The 19,363-nt window shown below is 37.8% G+C and overlaps 1 protein-coding gene across 1 annotated transcript; it reads left to right on the plus strand.

Moving 5' to 3' along the window:
• Positions 1-1,296: 1,296 nt before the first annotated feature.
• On the plus strand, positions 1,297-17,922 carry SPACA1 (sperm acrosome associated 1; the record flags this gene model as incomplete). Its single annotated transcript, XM_081250484.1, has 7 exons — positions 1,297-1,702; positions 4,155-4,211; positions 9,047-9,148; positions 10,123-10,229; positions 11,198-11,333; positions 17,130-17,250; positions 17,766-17,922. Exons 1-7 carry the CDS (start codon positions 1,411-1,413, stop codon positions 17,920-17,922), a joined length of 972 nt encoding a protein of 323 aa, XP_081106610.1. The 5' UTR covers positions 1,297-1,410.
• Between the last annotated feature and the right edge of the window lie 1,441 nt (positions 17,923-19,363).

Here is a 19,363-nt window from a genome sequence, read left to right on the forward strand (position 1 = left end):
TCACCCCCCCCGCCCCCCGTCTCTCCAGTTCTTAATCTCTTCACCTAAAACTGAGGAACTTGGAGCGTTAGATTATTTCTAAGCTTCCTTTGACTCAAAAAACCTATGAGTCTATTCTTCAGGAAATTTTAATTAATTAGAGCTGACCTCTTGAAATTAACACCATTAACTGAAGGAACCTAACTGAATTTCATTTCTTTCTATGACAAAATTGGACACAGTGATACTAAGTACCATCAAGAGGGCAGTGGGGAGTTACACTTACCTCTAATATTTTCTACTGATTCAAGTGGGAATGCCAAGGTATTCTTGCTTCCAGTCTGATTCAACCTTAGTGAAAGACAGGACTCTTTTTTAGTAAAAGAATTGATTCTTGGGTTAAATCAACGTGTGGATTAGTGGATCACTGTCAGAGACTGACTTCTTAGTGCTCTATTCTTGGCCTGTTACCCTTTTAAACATTTTGTTAGTAGTCTGAAGGAAACTTTTTCCAAATCAAACTTGGGAGAAATATCTAATATTTTAAGGCAAGAGAATCAGATTTCATAAGAATCTCAATGAGACCTTAAAAAATAGGCCAAAAGCACGAAGATAGACATTCACAAGGGACAAAGGTTAAGTCCGATATTTGGTTCCCAAAACATCAGCTATCCAAATAGAGAAAGGAGAACTAGTTTGACAGAAGTTGCATCTTGCCCTCTCATTTCCTTTACCCCCACCTCGCATTCTAGCTCACCGAAGCCCCACGCGGAGCTGATGGCACTTGCACAAAATCTTAAAACGTGAGTACATGCCTGAGCTGCAACAGCAATAGTGTTCAGATCAAAGAGAGAAAGTGCACCCCTATATCCTCTACAAATCAAGCCTCACCTGCAGATACGGATCAAGTTTGGGGCAACCTACTTAACAAGGCCACGGTGAATCATTCTTGATACACGCCGAGTTGGCTATTGTGCATAAGTAATTTGAAGCCAAGTCATATAGAGAGTGCTTGAGGGCTCTAGGGAGTCTGGTTTGGAGAGGCGTAAACGCAGGAAGGACTAGCACCTTTTAGCAGAAAGCAGGGTGAGGGAAAACGGCCACCCACAGCAGTTGGCTGGCAGCTCGCCTAATGAGGAAGTGCGAAGGCGTGGCCCCGCCCAGCGTGCCGGGTTGGCCTAGAACGCCGGAAGGGGCGGGGCGGAGCCGAGCACCGTCGGAAGTGGCCCGCGGGACCCCTGCGGTCAGGCGTGCGTCACGTTCCGTGGGTCCTGCGCGATGGTGACGTTCCTTGACGCCTCAGTGGTTGCCGGGAACCGTGTGGGCGTTCGGAGTTGGGCTTCTCCTCTCTTTGAAGCACCTCTCATCCGGAGCGGGCGGGTACGACTGCACCTTGGGCGGCCCATTGGGCGGTCGTGTGGGCCGAGAACCATGGGCTCCGGGGGCGCAGGCTGCTGCAACGGGCTGCTGCTGACAGTCGGCTGGCTGCTGCTGGCGGGCCTCCAGTCAACGTTCGGGATCAACGTCCCCACGGTCCAGGATCCCAGCTTGGCCACCGAGGGTGAGGACGAGGGCTTGGGCAAGGGCTTGGGCGAGGGCGAGAACGAGGCTGAGGAGGTGGCTGAAAACGACAGCGAGGCCGAGGACGAGCCCCAGGCTGAGGCCGAGGAGGATGTTAAGTGTGGGAGGCTCCTTGGCGGGGACCTGCAGGCACCCGTTGAGGGTCAAGCCTTCCCTGCTCCTTGAGGACGATGAGAATTATCCAAGTTAACATCTGTAGAGCTCTCTCTCGAAAACAACCCCGAATTTATACATTATCACACACCTCATGGCCTTAAAAAAAAGATGTGCCAATTCTCCAAGACCAGAGCAAGATGAATGAGCACATGTATAGAAATTGCTACAGAAATACTACTAAATATTGCTCTGGACAAGGGAATAGATACTTATTTTTTTAAGCATCAGAGAGTAGCTTCCCACCACGGGGACCGATTTTGACTCCCCTTGCAGTTATGTTTTTTCCTTTCCATTGCAGATTTTTTTTTTTCTTGAAGTTCCAAATTGCCTGAGGTCTTCCTCCTTTTCACATTTGCACTTTGGGTTAGAACTCAAGGGAGTTCCCAGTTCCCCTCACGGTGACACGTCTAGATAGACCACGATGCTGACAAAATTCCCCGGAAGCCCCGTGTCAGCTTCATGCAGCCGCCACCCTTGAGCACCTCTGCAGTGTGATAGTGTTTTATTTGTAAGTTCAACTTTGAGTCACAAAGGAACGGTGGCAGTAGAAAACACCAATAAAGGGATCCAACTAGAGGCTTTGTTAGATGATATAATACATGTTAACCAACGAAGACTGAGCCTGTGTTTGATACATAAATTTGCCTTATTCTCCTGGCTCACTAAGCAATAAAACTTGACAAGCTGTGGTACATGTTATATTGATTAGTAACTCACGTGCTTGTAGGTAAAAGGTCAGTTGCAGGTTTTCAGCCATCTAAAGGAGAATACTTCTCTTCCCTCCATAAATGACCCAACTGAGATTCTTTTAAATATCCTTGGCAGTCTTATGTCTCCTATAAGTACAAAGTAGGTGCTGTATTTATCAGCCATTCTTTTATTTCCTGATGACGGATAGTGACCCTCAGCGACATAAAGAAATTGACTATCTGATGTTAATGGTGGAATTGAGGTTTGCACTGCCTTGATAACATTACATTTCAGAGAGCTTGGAGAAGTCCTTGACTTTGGAAATATGAAAAAGAGAACTAGGGTAGAAAAGAACATGTTCTAAAGCGTAGTAGCTATTGCTTCCCTCTAGTTTTAAAAGTAATTAACAGTTTTAACTGGTCAAGGGATAGTTCTAGCTGTAAATGCTAGAGTTTAGGCTAAACCCAGGTGATGGAGTTATAATGCCTTAGATTCAAATTTGTGTTTCATAATGTACCAGCAGAAGGTATCCAAGCATTTCAAGCAAAAATGTCAATTCAGAATTGATCAAAGTCATAGTCCAAATTATTTCACAAAGTCAATATTGATTTACTTATATATACATCAAGTGTATATTTGCTTGCTGTATATTCAAGGCACTGTATTTGGTGCTTATAAGTGTAGAAGTGTTTATGAAAAATTACAATAATCAAAATAGGAAAAAATCTTAGAATTATATGAAATTAATAAGTACAAAATGAATGAAGTGTGAATGAGGTTATGCTATCTTAAGCATGCTTGTAGGGCTAAACAAGTTACAGAATGCTTGCAGGTACGTTATCATGTTTAATTCTTATAATAATCAGATAGGTTCTCCTTTCCAAATTTTGCAGAGGGGTTAAATAGGCCTGACACAGTTGAAGGAATTTGCCCAAACTCAGAATAGCTAATTAGTGGTAGACTACAATTTGGACTCCAATTTTGATGCCTAGTCCCATGTAATATTGTTGCCTCAGGACATAATGCCTTTTAAAAATTACCTTCTAGCACCTCATTTAATATTTATTTTTATTGAGCTTTTAGTCCTAATCTGAGTTATGAAGAATTGATTATATGCTACAGCTAGTGGAATTCATGTCAAATTTCAGAACAATTAGAAAAAGAGAAACATGAGATTTAAAACCAACAATATTTAGCTACTCAAATACTTATATATTCCTAGATTATCCTGCTAAATAAAGTGTTGAAATAAATTCTTAGGAATAATTTACCATCTTAACCTGAGAATGAGTAGAACCAATCTATGACATAATTTTAATGAACACTTTGCATAACTACTTCTTTTTGGGTAAAAATAATGCACTTAAATTTTTTTGGAAAACAGAGAATAGAAAAAATTGGGCCCTATAATTGGCAGGCTTTTTTGTGTTTTTCTGACCTCCTATATAACTTTAACTCACCATGTATTACACTGATGAAAAACATTATTTTTAAATTATGTACAAGGTTTAAATATAAATCTTTGTAAGTTATTTCCTAATTTAATTCTTCAAAGGTTTAGTTTTCTTTTGATTTAAACAGTAATAGAAGATGTACTAGGAGTGGCATTGCTTTTCTGATTTAATAAAACTTTAAAAATGTCTGCTTTCCATATGATAAGTGCTTGTATCCTCCATCCCCAAGTAAGAGTTCTTCACTTAGAAAAGTTTTCCTATGATTAAATAATGTATTTTTGCATTTATGTTTAGTTTCAAATAGGACAACAGTCAAAGAAGTAGACTATGGGATGTGCACCGTTACATGTGGTAAGTAGCATAGAGCAGATAAATAACATTGTATTGGGGCGGGGGGTAAAAACAATGTGTACTCTCATTCATCTCTCACTGATTTCTATTTCTAATATCTATGATTTACACACAAAACTCAAACTGATTGCTTTACAAGGTAGGATATTTTCAGTTCATAACCTCTAAGTCTTACTTTAAGCCAACTCCCTATATGTATATATTTTGGGGGCAGGGGCACATAAACTGCTTTCACCAAAGTAAAACTTTATCTCACAGATGTTCAGAAGATGAAAGATCTTCTCATGCATCTCACAGATGTCTTCCACATACTGTGCTGGTAAACCTATCAAGAAATTTACTTTATTTGTAATAGTCTATTCTAAATGATACATTTTCCCAATTTATATGTCATGTCTTAGAGAAAAGAAGTATTGGCTTTGTGGGGAAAATAATATTCAGAAACTATGACTTATTTTGATCATTCCTTGAATAGATATTGGACATAAAAATCTCTTACATGGGGGTGGGATTAAGACTATACATGCTATAATAGACCAGTGTTTCTCAAACTTAAGTGTTCACCCTAGGTGCCTGAAGGGCTTGTTAAAACATGGATTGCTAGGCCTACTTCAAAATTTCTAACTCACTAGGCCTTTGACGGGGTCTAAGAATTTGTATTTCTAAACAAGTTCATAAATGAAGCTGATGCTGCTTTTTAAAAGACCATCTTTTTAGAACCACTATAGACTAGTGTGCTAAGAAGACAGTAGATAATTCACAATGAAATTAAGTTTATTCTAAATAGAATCTGCCTTGGAAAAAAGGCAGTGACAGGAGGGAAGGACAAAAACCAGAGGATAAGAAGACAGAAAGTCCATGCAGGTATGGATCAGAACAATATGTACTTTTTTATTTTTTGGTCAAAAATTGTGCCTGAATTGTTTTTGAGATAGCATTTTTTAAATGATGTTAAAATAGACCTAACATAAAATTTACTACTTTAACAATTTTTTAAATGTACAATTTAGTGAAATTAAGCACATTCACATTGTCATGCAGTCATTACCACGATCCACCCCAGAACTTTTTCGTCATCCCAAACTGAAACCTCCGCACCAATTCAACAGTAATTCCCCACTCCCCCCAGCCCCTTGCAACCATTATTGTACTTTCTGTCTCTTGAGATAGTTTGAAACCTGTTTTTACTTTAACTTCTTAGTGTGTCAGAGTCAGAAAATTAGAGGAATTCTGTGTAATAATCCTGTTTATTCATTTGCAAATTACATCTTCTGGCTGCTTACTTGAGAAATTTTTACAGGTAGAGAATTATTTTTATGACAGTTCTAGTAATTGATACTATCCTACTCTATTATTTAAAGATGTGCTTCAGGGACTTCCCTGGTGGTGCAGTGGTTAAGAATCCACCTGCCAATGCAGGGGACACGAGTTCGAGCCCTGGTCCGGGAGGATCCCACATGCCGCGGAGCAACTAAGCCCGTGTGCCACAACTGCTGAGCTTGCACTCTGGAGCCCGTGAGCCACAACTGCTGAGCCCACGTGCCACAATTACTGAAGCCCGCGTGCCTGGAGCCCATGCTCTGCAATGGGAGAGGCCACCGCAGTGAGAGGCCTGTGCGCCACAGTGAGGAGTGGCCCCTGCTTGCCACAACTAGAGAGGGCCCACGTGCAGTAACAAAGACCCAAAGCAGCCAAAAAAAAAAAAAAAAAGATGTGCTTCAGAAATTATATATTTGTTTATTCAGCAATTTTTTTTGTTTTCTGTTTTTTTATTTTTGCCTACTCTGTGTCAGGTATTGTTATAGGTGCTAGGAATAAAGCAGTGAACAAAGAAGTGGAAACTCTGTGCCTTCAAAGAACATATTTTTTGGTAGGGGCAAAGAGGTTAAAAGTGCCTTCGGTTTTTTAAGTAAAAATAAAAGGCACATTTTTCATTTTCACCACGAACTTTATTGAACAACGTATTCACCCTTTTGCTTCAATACCTTCTGCCATTTTTCAGGCAACTTCATAATTCCATCTTCCCAAAACTTTTTATCTTTTTGAGCAAAGAACGGTTCCAGGTGCCTTTTACAGTCTTCCAGGGAATTGAAATTTTTTCCATTAATAGAATTTTGTAAAGACTGAAATAAATGGAAATCTGAAGGTGCAACGTCTGATGAATATGATGGATGAATCAGAACTTCTCAGCCAAGCTGTAACAGTTTTTGCCTGGTCATCAAAGAAACATGCAGTCTTGTGTTATCCTGCTGGAAGATTATGCATTTTCTGTTGACTCATTCTGGACACTTCGTGCCGCTTTCAGATGGTCTAATTGGGAGCAGTACTTGTTGGAATTAATCGTTTGGTTTTCCCGAAGGAGCTCATAATAGAGGACTCCCTTCCAATCCCACTGTATACACAACATCACCTTCTTTGGATGAAGACCAGCCTTTGGTGTGGTTGGTGGTGGTTCATTTCACTTGCCCCACAATCTCTTCTGTTCCACATGGTTACAACGTCCACTTTTCATTGCCTGTCACAATTTGTTTTTAAAATGGAATGTTTTCATTAAACAAACGTTTTCATTACTTTTCAGTAGAGAATCGCATGCAGAAATATGGTCAAGAAGGTTTTTTTTGCTTAACTTACCTGGAACCCAAACATCAAAGCGATTCACATAACCAGGCTGGTGCCAATGATTTTCAACGCTTGATTTGGATATTTTTGAGTATGTCAGCTACCTCCTGCATGGTATAACATTGATTGTTCTCAATTACTGTTTCAATTTGATTGCTGTCAACTTCAACTGGTCTACCTGACTGTGGAGCATCGTCCAGTGAGAAATCTCCAGCACAAAACTTCACAAACCACTTTTGACATGTTCAGTCCGTCACAGTTCCTTCTCCATAAACTGCACAAATCTTTCTGTGCATTTCAGTTGCATTTTTACCTTTCTTGAAATAATCAATCATAATATGCCAAAAATGTTGCTTTTTTCTTCCATCTTCCATATTAAAATGGCTACACAAAAATTCACCAATTTTGATAAGTCTTTTTTTAAATGCACGCTGATATGATAGCTGTCACATACAATCTAACAAAATTGTTTCAAATGAAGTTAAAGACAACTAAGTGCTACTAGAGCCATCTTACGGAAAAAACTGAGCGAACCTTTTGGCCCACCCAATAATATGTAAAACATGTAATATGTCAGATGGTGTTAAGTTCTAAAAAGAAAAACCATAAAAGGCAATATTTCACATCTGTAATTTTAAGTATTAAGAAATCTTTTCAATTTATAACAACTATTTAAAGGAAAAAATGCTTTAGTGAAACTTCTGTTGAACCCCCAAAACAATATTTTAGCAGTCAAAAAGTTTTTTTTTTCTTGGAATACACAGGCAGATTTTTAAGTATGGACTTACAGAAAATCTCACATCTACACACATCATTGCGATAAACTGTATCTGGCTAAATAAATAAATGCATAAAATACCTTCTTGGAAAATATGCATTTCAGAATAAGGCTATGCCTCTAAAGAAGTACCATTCATAAATTCAAGGGGAGCCATTCTGCAGCCATTCTTAAGCATCTCTTTTAATCAGGAGACCTTTCCCCCTCCAACCTTCCTTCTCTTTATCTTATATGGAGTACTCTCCTTTGTGTCTCAAAGTTTGGTCCACAGACTTGCTATATCAGCATCAACTGAGAGCTTGTTAGAAATGCAGAACCTCAGGACCTACTGCAGACCTACTTACTGAATCAGAATTCACATGTTAGTATGTCTCCAGGTGTTTTGCAAGCACTCTGAAGTTTGAGGAGCACTGTTACAAGCCATCTCTAGACTTCAGCTTTCCCTTGCCTTAAGAATGGGTTTTATGATTAACATCTTGCAGGGACTGAAAGAGGGAATCTGGTAGAAAGGATATCAAGATGGAGTATTCCTTAGCCTGTGACAACACAGTCTTAATCACAGGTCATTTATCACAGGACACGTTCAGCACATCACTGAACCAGTTTTTATCATTTCCCTCAATTCTGGTGATGGTAGGGCAAACTCAGTGGAGATCTGAGATCAGTCAGTAAAGACGTGATTTCTTGCTATGAAATGTGTGGCAATTCTAATGAGAGTATCTTTTTGAAAATGGAGATTTGGTCATTAATAGTCTGTCCTGATGTATTTAATCCAGGGATTTTTACCAATTTAGATATTAAAAAGCATCATTTATGTTAAAATGTAATTTTTGTAATTTCCTCTGCTAGCTCAACCCACCCACCCCCCCAAAAAAGTTCCATGATCAAATAAATTTGGAAGATCCTGTGTACTACTGTATTTCATCAAATCTAAGACTTTCTTGGCTGTGTTAATCACATTTTATGCATCTCTAAAAAAGGAAAAATGCTGCCATTCTTGACACGCTGTCAATTCTAAGATGCATTCTGATTTCAGAGATGTTAATGTAAAAATTTTACATCTTAGATCAGTGAAAGTTTCCACATAAAAGCACATTAATTTACTAGCATATTAAAATTTCCCCTAAAATTCTGAGGAAAGAGGTTCCTTTCATTTTAAAGTAATGTATAATTTCCAAATGTATATAATCATGGAATCCTTTTTCTTATGGTAACAACCAGAGGAAATAGTGTTTCATGTAACTCGCTTTGGAAAATGCTGTTTTATGAAATAATTCAAAATGAGGGACCTAAAAATACTTAAATGTTATTACCCTGAATTTAGGAATTTAATTTCTGAAATTAGGAGAAAAGTCTCAAAAAGACCTAGGTGCAAAAGTAAAGGAACTCTGGAATTATTATTATTATTTTTAACATTTGTTGATTTCTTTTACCAAAGGTGTTGGTATAAGAGAAGTTATATTAACAAATGGATGCCCTGGGAGTGAATCCAAATGTATCATACGGGTGGAAGAATGTCGTGGACCAGTAGATTGTGGCTGTGAGTTGGCCTATGTATTGGAGGGAGACTGAGGGGGAAGCATTTACTCTGGGGAAATATCCTTAACCTCAGGTTGCCGTGAGTGGAAGGAGGTGATCAAGTGATATACTGAAAGGAATTCATAAGAAAACTTAAGCTTCCGCATCTCTAGACAGTTACAACTCTTTCTACTTTTGCTTCACATTTTTTCAATGATGTGTAAGTTTAACATATATTCTCTCTAGTACACTGGAACCGTATTGCACTCAGGGTCTGTGGTTGAGGCTGTCCTCCAGTGAAACTCTTTTGACACTTTGGTCGTGACAGCTTATCAGTAGATTGTTAAACCCTACATTGGAAACTTTGAGAGCCACTCTATACCACCTTTCACTAGTCTGAGATTCCATTATCTTTAAACTTGGAAGGGGCGGAGTGTATGGGGCGGGAGGGGGGTTCTGACTCTAACCAGTAAATTGGAAGCCACTAGTAGATCTCAAAGTTTAATAGATCACTAAGTAGTTTGCCCTTGCTATCTCTTCTCCACAATTTATTCTGCTGAAGGAACAGACAGGTACGGTGTTTTCTACCTGCCTCTTTTGGTGACTTAATCTTTGACGCCTCTCTGCTCCTCTACAGTCAAACTTTCAGTAATACATTTGCTAACTTCCAGCATGTAATTGGTTTTAAAGTTGGAAGTGACTTTTAAAAGTAGTATTGTGGGGGCTTCCCTGGTGGCGCAGTGGTTGGGGGTCCGCCTGCCGATGCGGGGGACACGGGTTCGTGCCCCGGTCTGGGAGGATCCCGTGTGCCATGGAGCTGCTGGGCCCGTGAGCCGTGGCCGCTGGGCCTGCGCGTCCGGAGCCTGTGCTCCGCAGCAGGAGGGGCCACAACAGTGAGAGGCCCGTGCACTGCAAAAAAAAAAAAAAAAAAAAGGAGTATAAAGCAGTTTACAGTGCCCATTGGTATATATGTATTTAATTTTTCTTTTTTTTCAGGGGGTAAACCAATTTCAGAAAGTCTTGAAGATGTTAGGCTAGCATGTGTTCATACATCTCCTATAAACCGTTTCAAATATATTTGGAGACTTCTAAGGCCAGACCAAGTGAGTAATGAATGTATGTAATTTGGTGCTTTCTAGTAAGTGATAAAATTTGTTTCCCAGTGCTTGATGACTCTCAGAAAACTTTCTCTTTAAAAGCAGTTTGCAAAAATGAAGTTAAAATCATACAACTTTATTATTATTGGGATTTAAATTTTTTCATTGCTTAGGGAGGCTAAGACTTTACATATGCCTTAGGGCCAGCTACTATCAGAACTTAAAAACACCTATTTTATATAAAGTGTTCTATTTTGGAAGCAAGAGTTTCATTTGTATATACAGTACAAACAGGACAGATAACAGTAGCTAACATTAATAGAGGACTTATTCAGTGCCAGACATACACAAAGTGCTAGAGTTTCTTTTACTCACGTAACAATCTATGAGGTAATTCCCATCATTATACCCATTTACAGATAAGTACAGTTGTTGCTCAGTATGCTCAGGGGATTGATTCCAGGACCCCTTCAGATACTAAAACTTGGGATGCCCAAGTTCCGTATGTAAAATGGCGTAGTATTTGCATATAACATAAGAACATCCTCCCATATACTTTAAAGCATCTCTAGATTATTTATAATACAATGTAAATGCTATATAAATAGTTGTAAATAAGATGTAAATGCCAAGTAAATACTACTGTGCAACCAATTCAAGTTTTGCTTTTTGGAACTTTCTGGAATTTTTTTCTGAATATTTTTAATCTCCGGTTGGTTGAGTCCACTGACATGGAACCCAAGGATATGGAGGACCAGCTGCAGCTGAGATGCAGAGAGTAACTTGCCCTGCTTCACACAGGCAGGAAGTTGGTACTTGTTATCTGGATTATCTGACTTTAAAATACATGTGCATAATTAATTACTGTCCTAGACTGAGAGAAAATGACTCTTATTTTGTTACAAGAAATAAATTGTTTCCTGATCTTAAGTTTTCATGAAGAATGTTGATACAATTTTTTTCTTTTAAAATAGCAAGCCATTATACTTGCAAACGATTCAGCAATTCTGGAGGTTCACAGGGATACTCACCCCAAGGCTTTTGAGTGTGAAACGTTGGATAATAATGAAATAGTAGCATCTGTTAAATTCGCAGTCTATACAACAACTGGTAAGTACCCAGCAATGTTTTGGTTTGCTTATATCTCAAACTTCAAAGCATATCAAAATCACCTAGAGGTCTTGTTGAAACACAGATCACTAGCCCAACCCCCATAATTTCTGATTCTGTAGATCTTTAGTGGAGCTGGCACAAGAATTTCCATTTCTAACAAGTTCCTAGGTGCTGTTGGTCCAGAGGTCACATTTTGGGAACCACTAGTTTTATACCATTTAGACTTTTCTACAAGGTAATACTTAATTCTTATTTTTTTCCACAAAGAGAGTCAGATGTACCTTACTTTGGGAAACTGGTGTATTTCTGAAGTGTCTCCAAAGAACAGTCCTTTAACTTGAATTATATTCTTACTTTTACTTCTATCACAGAGGTGAAATTGGATACATAGAATTCTAATGGATGCTTAACAAAAGTTTTGATACAGTAAAATAAATAAAATTAAGAAACGTTATGTCAAAGCATATCTTTTTAAAAATTATTCATTCGAAAACATTTTTTTATGAAACAATAAATACAGTCCTCAATATATGTTACAAAAGGCAAATCTTGACCCGAACATAATTTTACGTGTTCGAAACTGTGCTTCCTTTGCAAAAAGGATCCATGTGCATGTCTTTTCAATTTAAACTATGATGTCTTCTATGTCCAAATAATTATTTCCTTTTGTTGAGTTGCTCTTAACCATTTTTATTGTTGTCATCTGTGTTTTTGGGTGTGTGAAGGGTTTGGTCACAAGTTCTTTTGAGAATCCAATCAAGGCTCAGGAGGCTTTTCCCAGAAAAATACCCACATATACTAACATGCCAAAAGTTACCCGTAATTTTAAGAGAGTTCATGGATTTCTTGAAGCTCTTTCTCAATCCCAAGTAAAGAACTCAAGCTGCAGTCTAGAGATACCATGAAACCTAACACCCTTTTATTGAACTGGAAGCAAGCTAAGGTGTTTTGGGGGTGATTTTAAAAAATAAACTATAACTTTCTTTGATGTGTTGTTCAGTGTCCTTAAAAAACCATCTTTATGGTGAAAGCTAATAACCTTACTCTTATGTTGGGATAACAGGTGTTATTAAAAGGATAATTTCAATAAAGTGCTATAAAAGGCAAAAAAGGACCAAACATCATCAACTAAATAGTATCTCAGTGAGTCATAGTTAAGAATATTAAAGGATTCAAAGGCCATTCTCAGTTATTGTCCCCACAGCTTGGTCCCTGTTAGGACAGCTTAGTAGTGGTTAGCTCTTCCTATGTTAGAAGGCAACATGTGTAAGCTAAGGGCTGGAGCACAGACCCCAGTGTCAGCAAGTGAGACAAAGTTGATTTTTCTCTCTTGTAGCTGTCCAAGGCTGGTGGGGTAGCTCTGCCATCTCAGCACATGCACTGGTTAAATGACAAAATGTTTTCAGAAAACTTTGGTATTTATTAGTTTCTTTTTAAAATGACAATTGGGCATACCGCTGTGACAGACCCTTTTGGCTCTTTAGACATCAAACAAATATTTTGGCTATAAATGTCCACACAATATGGTACTGGCTTGAAACGAATGCATGATTGAAATATTTTCAGGGTAAATATGGTTTAATTAATGAAAATGTCCCATCCATTCTCTCATATAACAGGTTTTTCACTTCCACAATAGTCGTCTTTCATAGTTAGACATGGTTTTGATTGAATTATGTCCCCCTGAAAAGATACTTTCAAGGCCAAACTTCTAGAACTTCAGGAATGTGACTGTGTCTGGAAATAGGGTAGTTGCAGATGTAATTAATTCAGTTAAGACAAGATCATACACACTAGAGGAGAGTGGGCCTTTAATCCAATATGACTAGTGTCCTTATAAGAAGAAGGAAATTTAGACACAGACACACAGAGAGACAGGAGAATGTATGCGAAGACTCAAAGACACACGGGGAGAAGACAGCCATGTGAAGACACACAGAGATTAGAGTTGTGCTGCCACAAGCCAAGGAACATCTGGGGCTACCAGAAGCTGGAAGAGGAAAGGAAGGATCCTTCCCCAGAGCCACTGGGGAGAGCATGGCCTTACCATCACCTTATGTTCAGACGTTTATCTTCCAAAACTGTGAGACAATATATTTCTGTTGTTTTTAAGCCACCTAGTTAGTGGTACTTTGTTATGGTGTCCCTAAGAAACTAATATAAACATAAACTTAGTTTTTCTAAAAAGTGAGAGCATGGAAATTCAGCCTGTTTTTCATCAGAAAATTTCAGTAGAAATGCAGACTATCTTTTTATTAGATATAAAAGTAATCTAAGGGACCCTTGCAAGAAGACTACCATTGAAATGAACCAAAATCTTTATACCTCTCATTCTCCATCTTCTCTTGGCTAGTATTGCAGGGTAGTAGATAAATGGAAAGAAATTTTTCATTTCTTCTTCTCAAGTTTTAATCCTAAAAGGTTTTTTTAAATTTGAGCTTAAAAAATCCCACTGCTTCTATAAATCTAAAATTATCAAAAATAAAAAGATTTTAAAAATCCAACAATGTTGGAATATAAATATGATATAAGTTGTCTACCATATTTGGAACTATTTAGTGAGATTACTAAATTGAGTTTATAGCTCTAGAATTACCAAGGAAAATGGAAAATTATACTCCATGGTGTTTAAAAAATAGGAAGAAAATCCAGATGAATAAGCAATTGAGATTGCTCATATATGAGACTAATTTTGTTAGAGTGGTACTTACCAAAATATTAAAATACGTAAAACATAGCTTGCACAAATCATTATATCTCCCTGGATGTTGGTTTGCTTATCTGTATAAAAGTTGTATAAGATGATCTTTCTGGCCCTTCCCACATGAATCTTTTATGAGTCTATGATTTAGGGGCCAGGAAGAGCCAAAAGAAAGCTACATAATTCACTAAGTAAGTAATGCTTGATATAAATTGAATTTTTATCAGTTTACAATGTAGCAGTGTTATAATGCATATGGTAGACTGGTCATGTCTCCGTAATAGCATTATTTTCAGGAAGAACAGAAAGATATGGGAGAGAATGCTGATTTGAAAGTGGTGTTTGGCTATTTGTATGAAGAAGAATGAGCTTCAATTCCTACTTTACAATGTATACAAAAATTAGAGATGTATTATGGTCCTAAATGTAAAAGCTAAAACCATCAAACTTAAAAAAGGAAACATAAGAGACTATCTGTATGATTCAAGAGTAGGCAAGTTTCTTTTTAGACATGACAAAAAAAATCACCATAAAGGAAAGATTGCTAAATTAGGCTTCATCAGAATTAAAAACTTCATCTTCAAAAAATGGTGTTGAGGGGCTTCCCTGGTGGCACAGTGGTTGAGAGTCCACCTGCTGATGCAGGGGACACGGGTTTGTGCCCCGGTCTGGGAAGATCCCACATGCCACAGAGCGGCTGGGCCCGTGAGCCATGGCTGTTGAGCCTGCGCGTCCGGAACCTGTGCTCCGCAACGGGAGAGGCCACAACAGTGAGAGGCCCACGTACCGCAAAAAAAAAAAAAAAAAAAAAAAAGTGTTGAGAAAGCTGGACAGCCACATGCAAAAAATGAAAAGTCACTATCTTACATCATACAGAGAAATTAACTCAAAATGGATTAAAGACTTGAATGTAAGACCTAAAACCATAAAATTCCTAGAAAAAACATAGGCAGTAACCTTATTGATATAGGTCTTAGTGATATTTTTGTAGATCTGACTCCAAAGACAAGGGAAACGAGCAAAAATAAACAAATGGGACTACATCAAACTAAAAAGCTTCTGTACAGTAAAGGAAACCATCATCAAAACGAAAAGACAACTTATGGAATGGGAGAAGACATTTGTAATGATATCTCTGATGAGGGGTTCATAGCCAAAATATATAAAAACTCACACTAATCAACATCAACAACAAAAAACAAACATCCTGATTAAAAATTGGGCAGAAGATCCAAATAGACATTTTTTCCAAAGAAAACATACAGATGGGCAACAGGCACATAAAAAAATATGCTTGACATCACTAATCAGGGAAATGCAAATCAAAACCACAAAGAGATATTACCTTACACCTGTTAGAATGTCTATTATCAAAAAGGACAAGAAATAACAAATGTTGGAGAGGATGTGGAGAAAAGGGAGCCCTTGTGCACTGTTGGTGCAGCTACTATGGAAATCGGTATGGAGATTCCTCAAAAAATTAAGAATAGAACTACCATAAGACAGCTATTTCACTTCTGGGTATTTATCCAAAGAACATAAAAACACTAATTCAAAAAGATAGATGCACCTCTCTGTTCACTGCAGCATTATTTACAATAGCCAAGATATAGAAACCACCTAAGTGTCCATTGATGGACAAATGAATAAAGATGTGGTATATATACATATAATAGCATACTATTCAGCCATAAAAAAAGAATGAAATCCTGCCATTTGCAGCAGCATGGATGGACCTTGAAGGTATTAATCCTAAGTGAAGTAAGTCAGTTGGAGAAACAAATACAAAGATTTCACTCATATGTGGAATCTAAAAAAACAAAACAAAAACACACTCATAGATACAGAGAACAGATTACTGGTTGCCAGAGGGGAAGGGAATTCAGGGGTGGGTGAAATGGATTAAGTGGGGAGTGCAACTCCATGGTGATGGATGGTAACTAGACTTGTGGTGGGGATCACTTTGTAGTGGATACAGATGTCAAATTATAATGCTGTACACCTGAAACTTACATTAAAAAGTTTAAAACTTCAGCTCTTTAAGAGAGATCATTAGAAAAATGAATAGGCAAGCCAAAATCTGGGAGAAAAAATTTATAAAACATGTACAGCAAGTACAATCAGTTTGGGAAAAGATCTTGCAGTTTCTTGGAAAACTAAGCATACCTCTACCTTATGACCCAGCAGTTCCACTCATATGTATTTACCCAAGAGAAATGGAAAGGTATGTTCACAAAATGACGGGTGTGAGAATGTTCATAGCAGTTTATTTATAATAACCCCAAACTGAAACAGCATAGGTGTCCATCAGTAGGAGATTGAATAAACTAATTGAGGCATAGTACTCAGTAATAAAAAAGAAAAAAACTATTGATACATGCAACAATATGGTTGAATCTTCAAAACATTACACTGAGTAAAAAAGCCTTACACAAAAGAATGCATAATGTATGTTTCCATTCCTATGAAGTTCTGGAACAGGCAGAACTAATCTATGGTGGAAAAGAAAATCAGGACAGTAGTTGTCCCTAGAGGTTGGGGCAGGGATTAACTGGGAGGGGCTCGAAGAAACTTTTGGGGTATAGTAATATTCTGTGTATATTCAGGGGTTTGAATTATATATGTCTGTCTGCATTTGCCAAAACTAAATAAATGCACATTTAAGATCATTGTGCAATTTGGTGTTCATAAATTTTACCTCAAAAGAAAAAATATAAACAAATGTTGAACTCTAGTTAATGATATGACTATTGAAGAATTTTGTAGGAAGTGTGCAGACATCAGCAAATTATCTTGAAATGCATCAAAAAATAAGATGAATCAGTGGATTGAGAAGAGTATGGATAGAGGGATAGTTAAAATGTTGATGGTAGTGTCTAGGTGGTGGGATGTTTATTGTCAAATGCTTTCAACTTTTCTCTGTGTTTGAAAAGGGCATTTCTGACACGCAGAACAAGTTCATTAATAACTTTGTTTCCACTCATTCTTTCTGTATTTTTCTAGAGTTGTTTTTCAAATATAAAGTTTCCATTTAGATATCCATTTTCTTTTATTTGCCAGTAGTAATAATCCTCAGGTGTTTTTTTCCCTAGAATTGCAGATGAAAAGATCAAGCCGACCAGACACTGATGCAGTCCTAGTTTTTGTTCTGGTCGTAGGAGTTATTATATGTATATTCGTGATCTTTTTACTGATCTTCATAATGATAAACTGGTAGGTGAAGGGCTGAAACTAAGCCAACACCCTTGATAGATGTCCTCCTTGTCTGTTGAATCCAAGGCCCTGTCCGTGATGCTTCTCACATGGGTTTTGAAACTGTCCAACTCTCTTCATCCCTCCTGAGACTCTCCTAGTTCAAGCTACCTAATCTCATGACTTGATTCCCAGCCATGAGAAAGCTTTTAAATGCAATTTTTACAATTTTACATAGTAGTTGCTAAAGAAAAACGTTTATTGACTTAATATCTGTGTTGTCTAGTTGTAGTTATCACAACTTTAAAACTTGGTTATTGTAACCTACTAATTCATTTATATGAGAATATTTCTAATACCTACATGCGTATCACCCCCTGGTACATCTGAGGGCTCATCTACTATCACAATGCAGCTGGTGCACCACACACTAAAAATAAATCATGACTAAGGAGGCACTTCTATATATAGAAAACTAAATATAAATCTATTTAGTTTTCATTTCATAAAAGATGTAAAAAACATTTTTCTTCCAGGGCGGCAGTCAAAGCTTTCTGGGGGGCAAAAGCCTCGAAAACTGAGATGCAGTGTGAGCTGGATTCAGTGAGATACAAAGATTCAGCCTATCTTTACCAATCACCAGCAGAAATACCTGGACATGAAGATGATGCTTTAAGTGACTGGAGTGAATGATGTATGGATGATATATAGCAAACCAAAGGAGATTAGAGCATATCAGATTCATTATTATAAAAATAAAGTATATAGTGAAATACTTTAACAATATGGTAAGTGATTTATTATAGTCTGAAGGTAATGCAGTATGAGAAGGGGCTGTTTTAATCAGTGCATCTTTGTGGTGGAGTTATCAAAAAGTTTTAAATTTGTTCTCAACATTTACCATTTCAAGTAATCACTTTGTAGCTTTTATCTAGAGGCACACACACAAAATCTTTTAAACACATTTTTGATCACTTTGATCACTTCTAAGGTGATTTGCCTGTTCTGTCACAAACAAGAAAAAAATATATAGAAGATGCCTTGCATATTAGACTTTCTCCCCGCTGGGAGCACTGGATTGAACTTGCTTAAAGCAAACCATACTTTAGAATTTCTGCAGGGCATGTGACATACAAAGCATCACTTTTTTTTTTTTTTTTTTTTTTTTGCGGTACGTGGGCCTCTCACTGTTGTGGCCTCTCCCATTGCGGAGCACAGGCCCCGGACGCGCAGGCTCAGCAGCCATTGCTCACGAGCCCAGCCACTCCACAGCATGTGGGATCTTCCCGGATCAGGGCACGAACCCGTGTCCCCTGCATCGGCAGGCGGACTCTCAACCACTGCGCCACCAGGGAAGCCCCAAAGCATCACTTTTAACACATGAAATAATAATAATGATAACAACCAACACTTAGTAGCTACTATGTGCTAAGCATTGCTCAAAGCATTTTACATGTATTAAGTGATTTAATTATGATCGCGTATAGGAAGTATATAAGGAAGAACTGAGGAGGAACTTGGGGATGGCTGAGTAAATGGCATGAATTTAACATGCCCTGTAATTCTCACAGAAACAGTGAATTAAGGAGTTTTGCATGACCACTGATAAGTACCTTCCTTGTGTTTGGTATGCGGGCGATAACGTCTCAAAACTTATATCTGGATATCATCACTGGCTTTTTGTGCTGTGTCATTATGTGATACAGTTGTGGTCAACTATCAGACAAGATAACAAGACATTAGATAATTTGATTTGATAGACTTCATCAGAAATTAATTTTCAGAGTCTATGATAGTAGCACAAAATACACTTAGTTTTTTGTTTAGATGAACTGTATGCCAACTTTATTGCTATCACGATGGGATTTATCTGATGAAAGCATTAACTCTGCACACCTGTGAAAAAGTCATTGTAGATGGGCATTTATGGTGTACCTCCCTCTGGTAGCCTAGACAGAGGCTGTGTTGTGGAATTATCCATGCTTTTTGTTATACAGCATTTGTATTTGAGAGAAGCAATGAAGAATTGGGTGGAAAATTATTTTGTTATCTGTTGTAGGAATTCCACTAGAGATTTTAAGTGAAAAGAAATTGTTTTCATAAAATCTTTCAAAAGAATTTGTGTGTGTGTGTG

This window comes from Mesoplodon bidens (assembly GCF_964165515.1).
Source record: "Mesoplodon bidens genome assembly, chromosome: 12".
NCBI lineage: Eukaryota > Metazoa > Chordata > Mammalia > Artiodactyla > Ziphiidae > Mesoplodon > Mesoplodon bidens.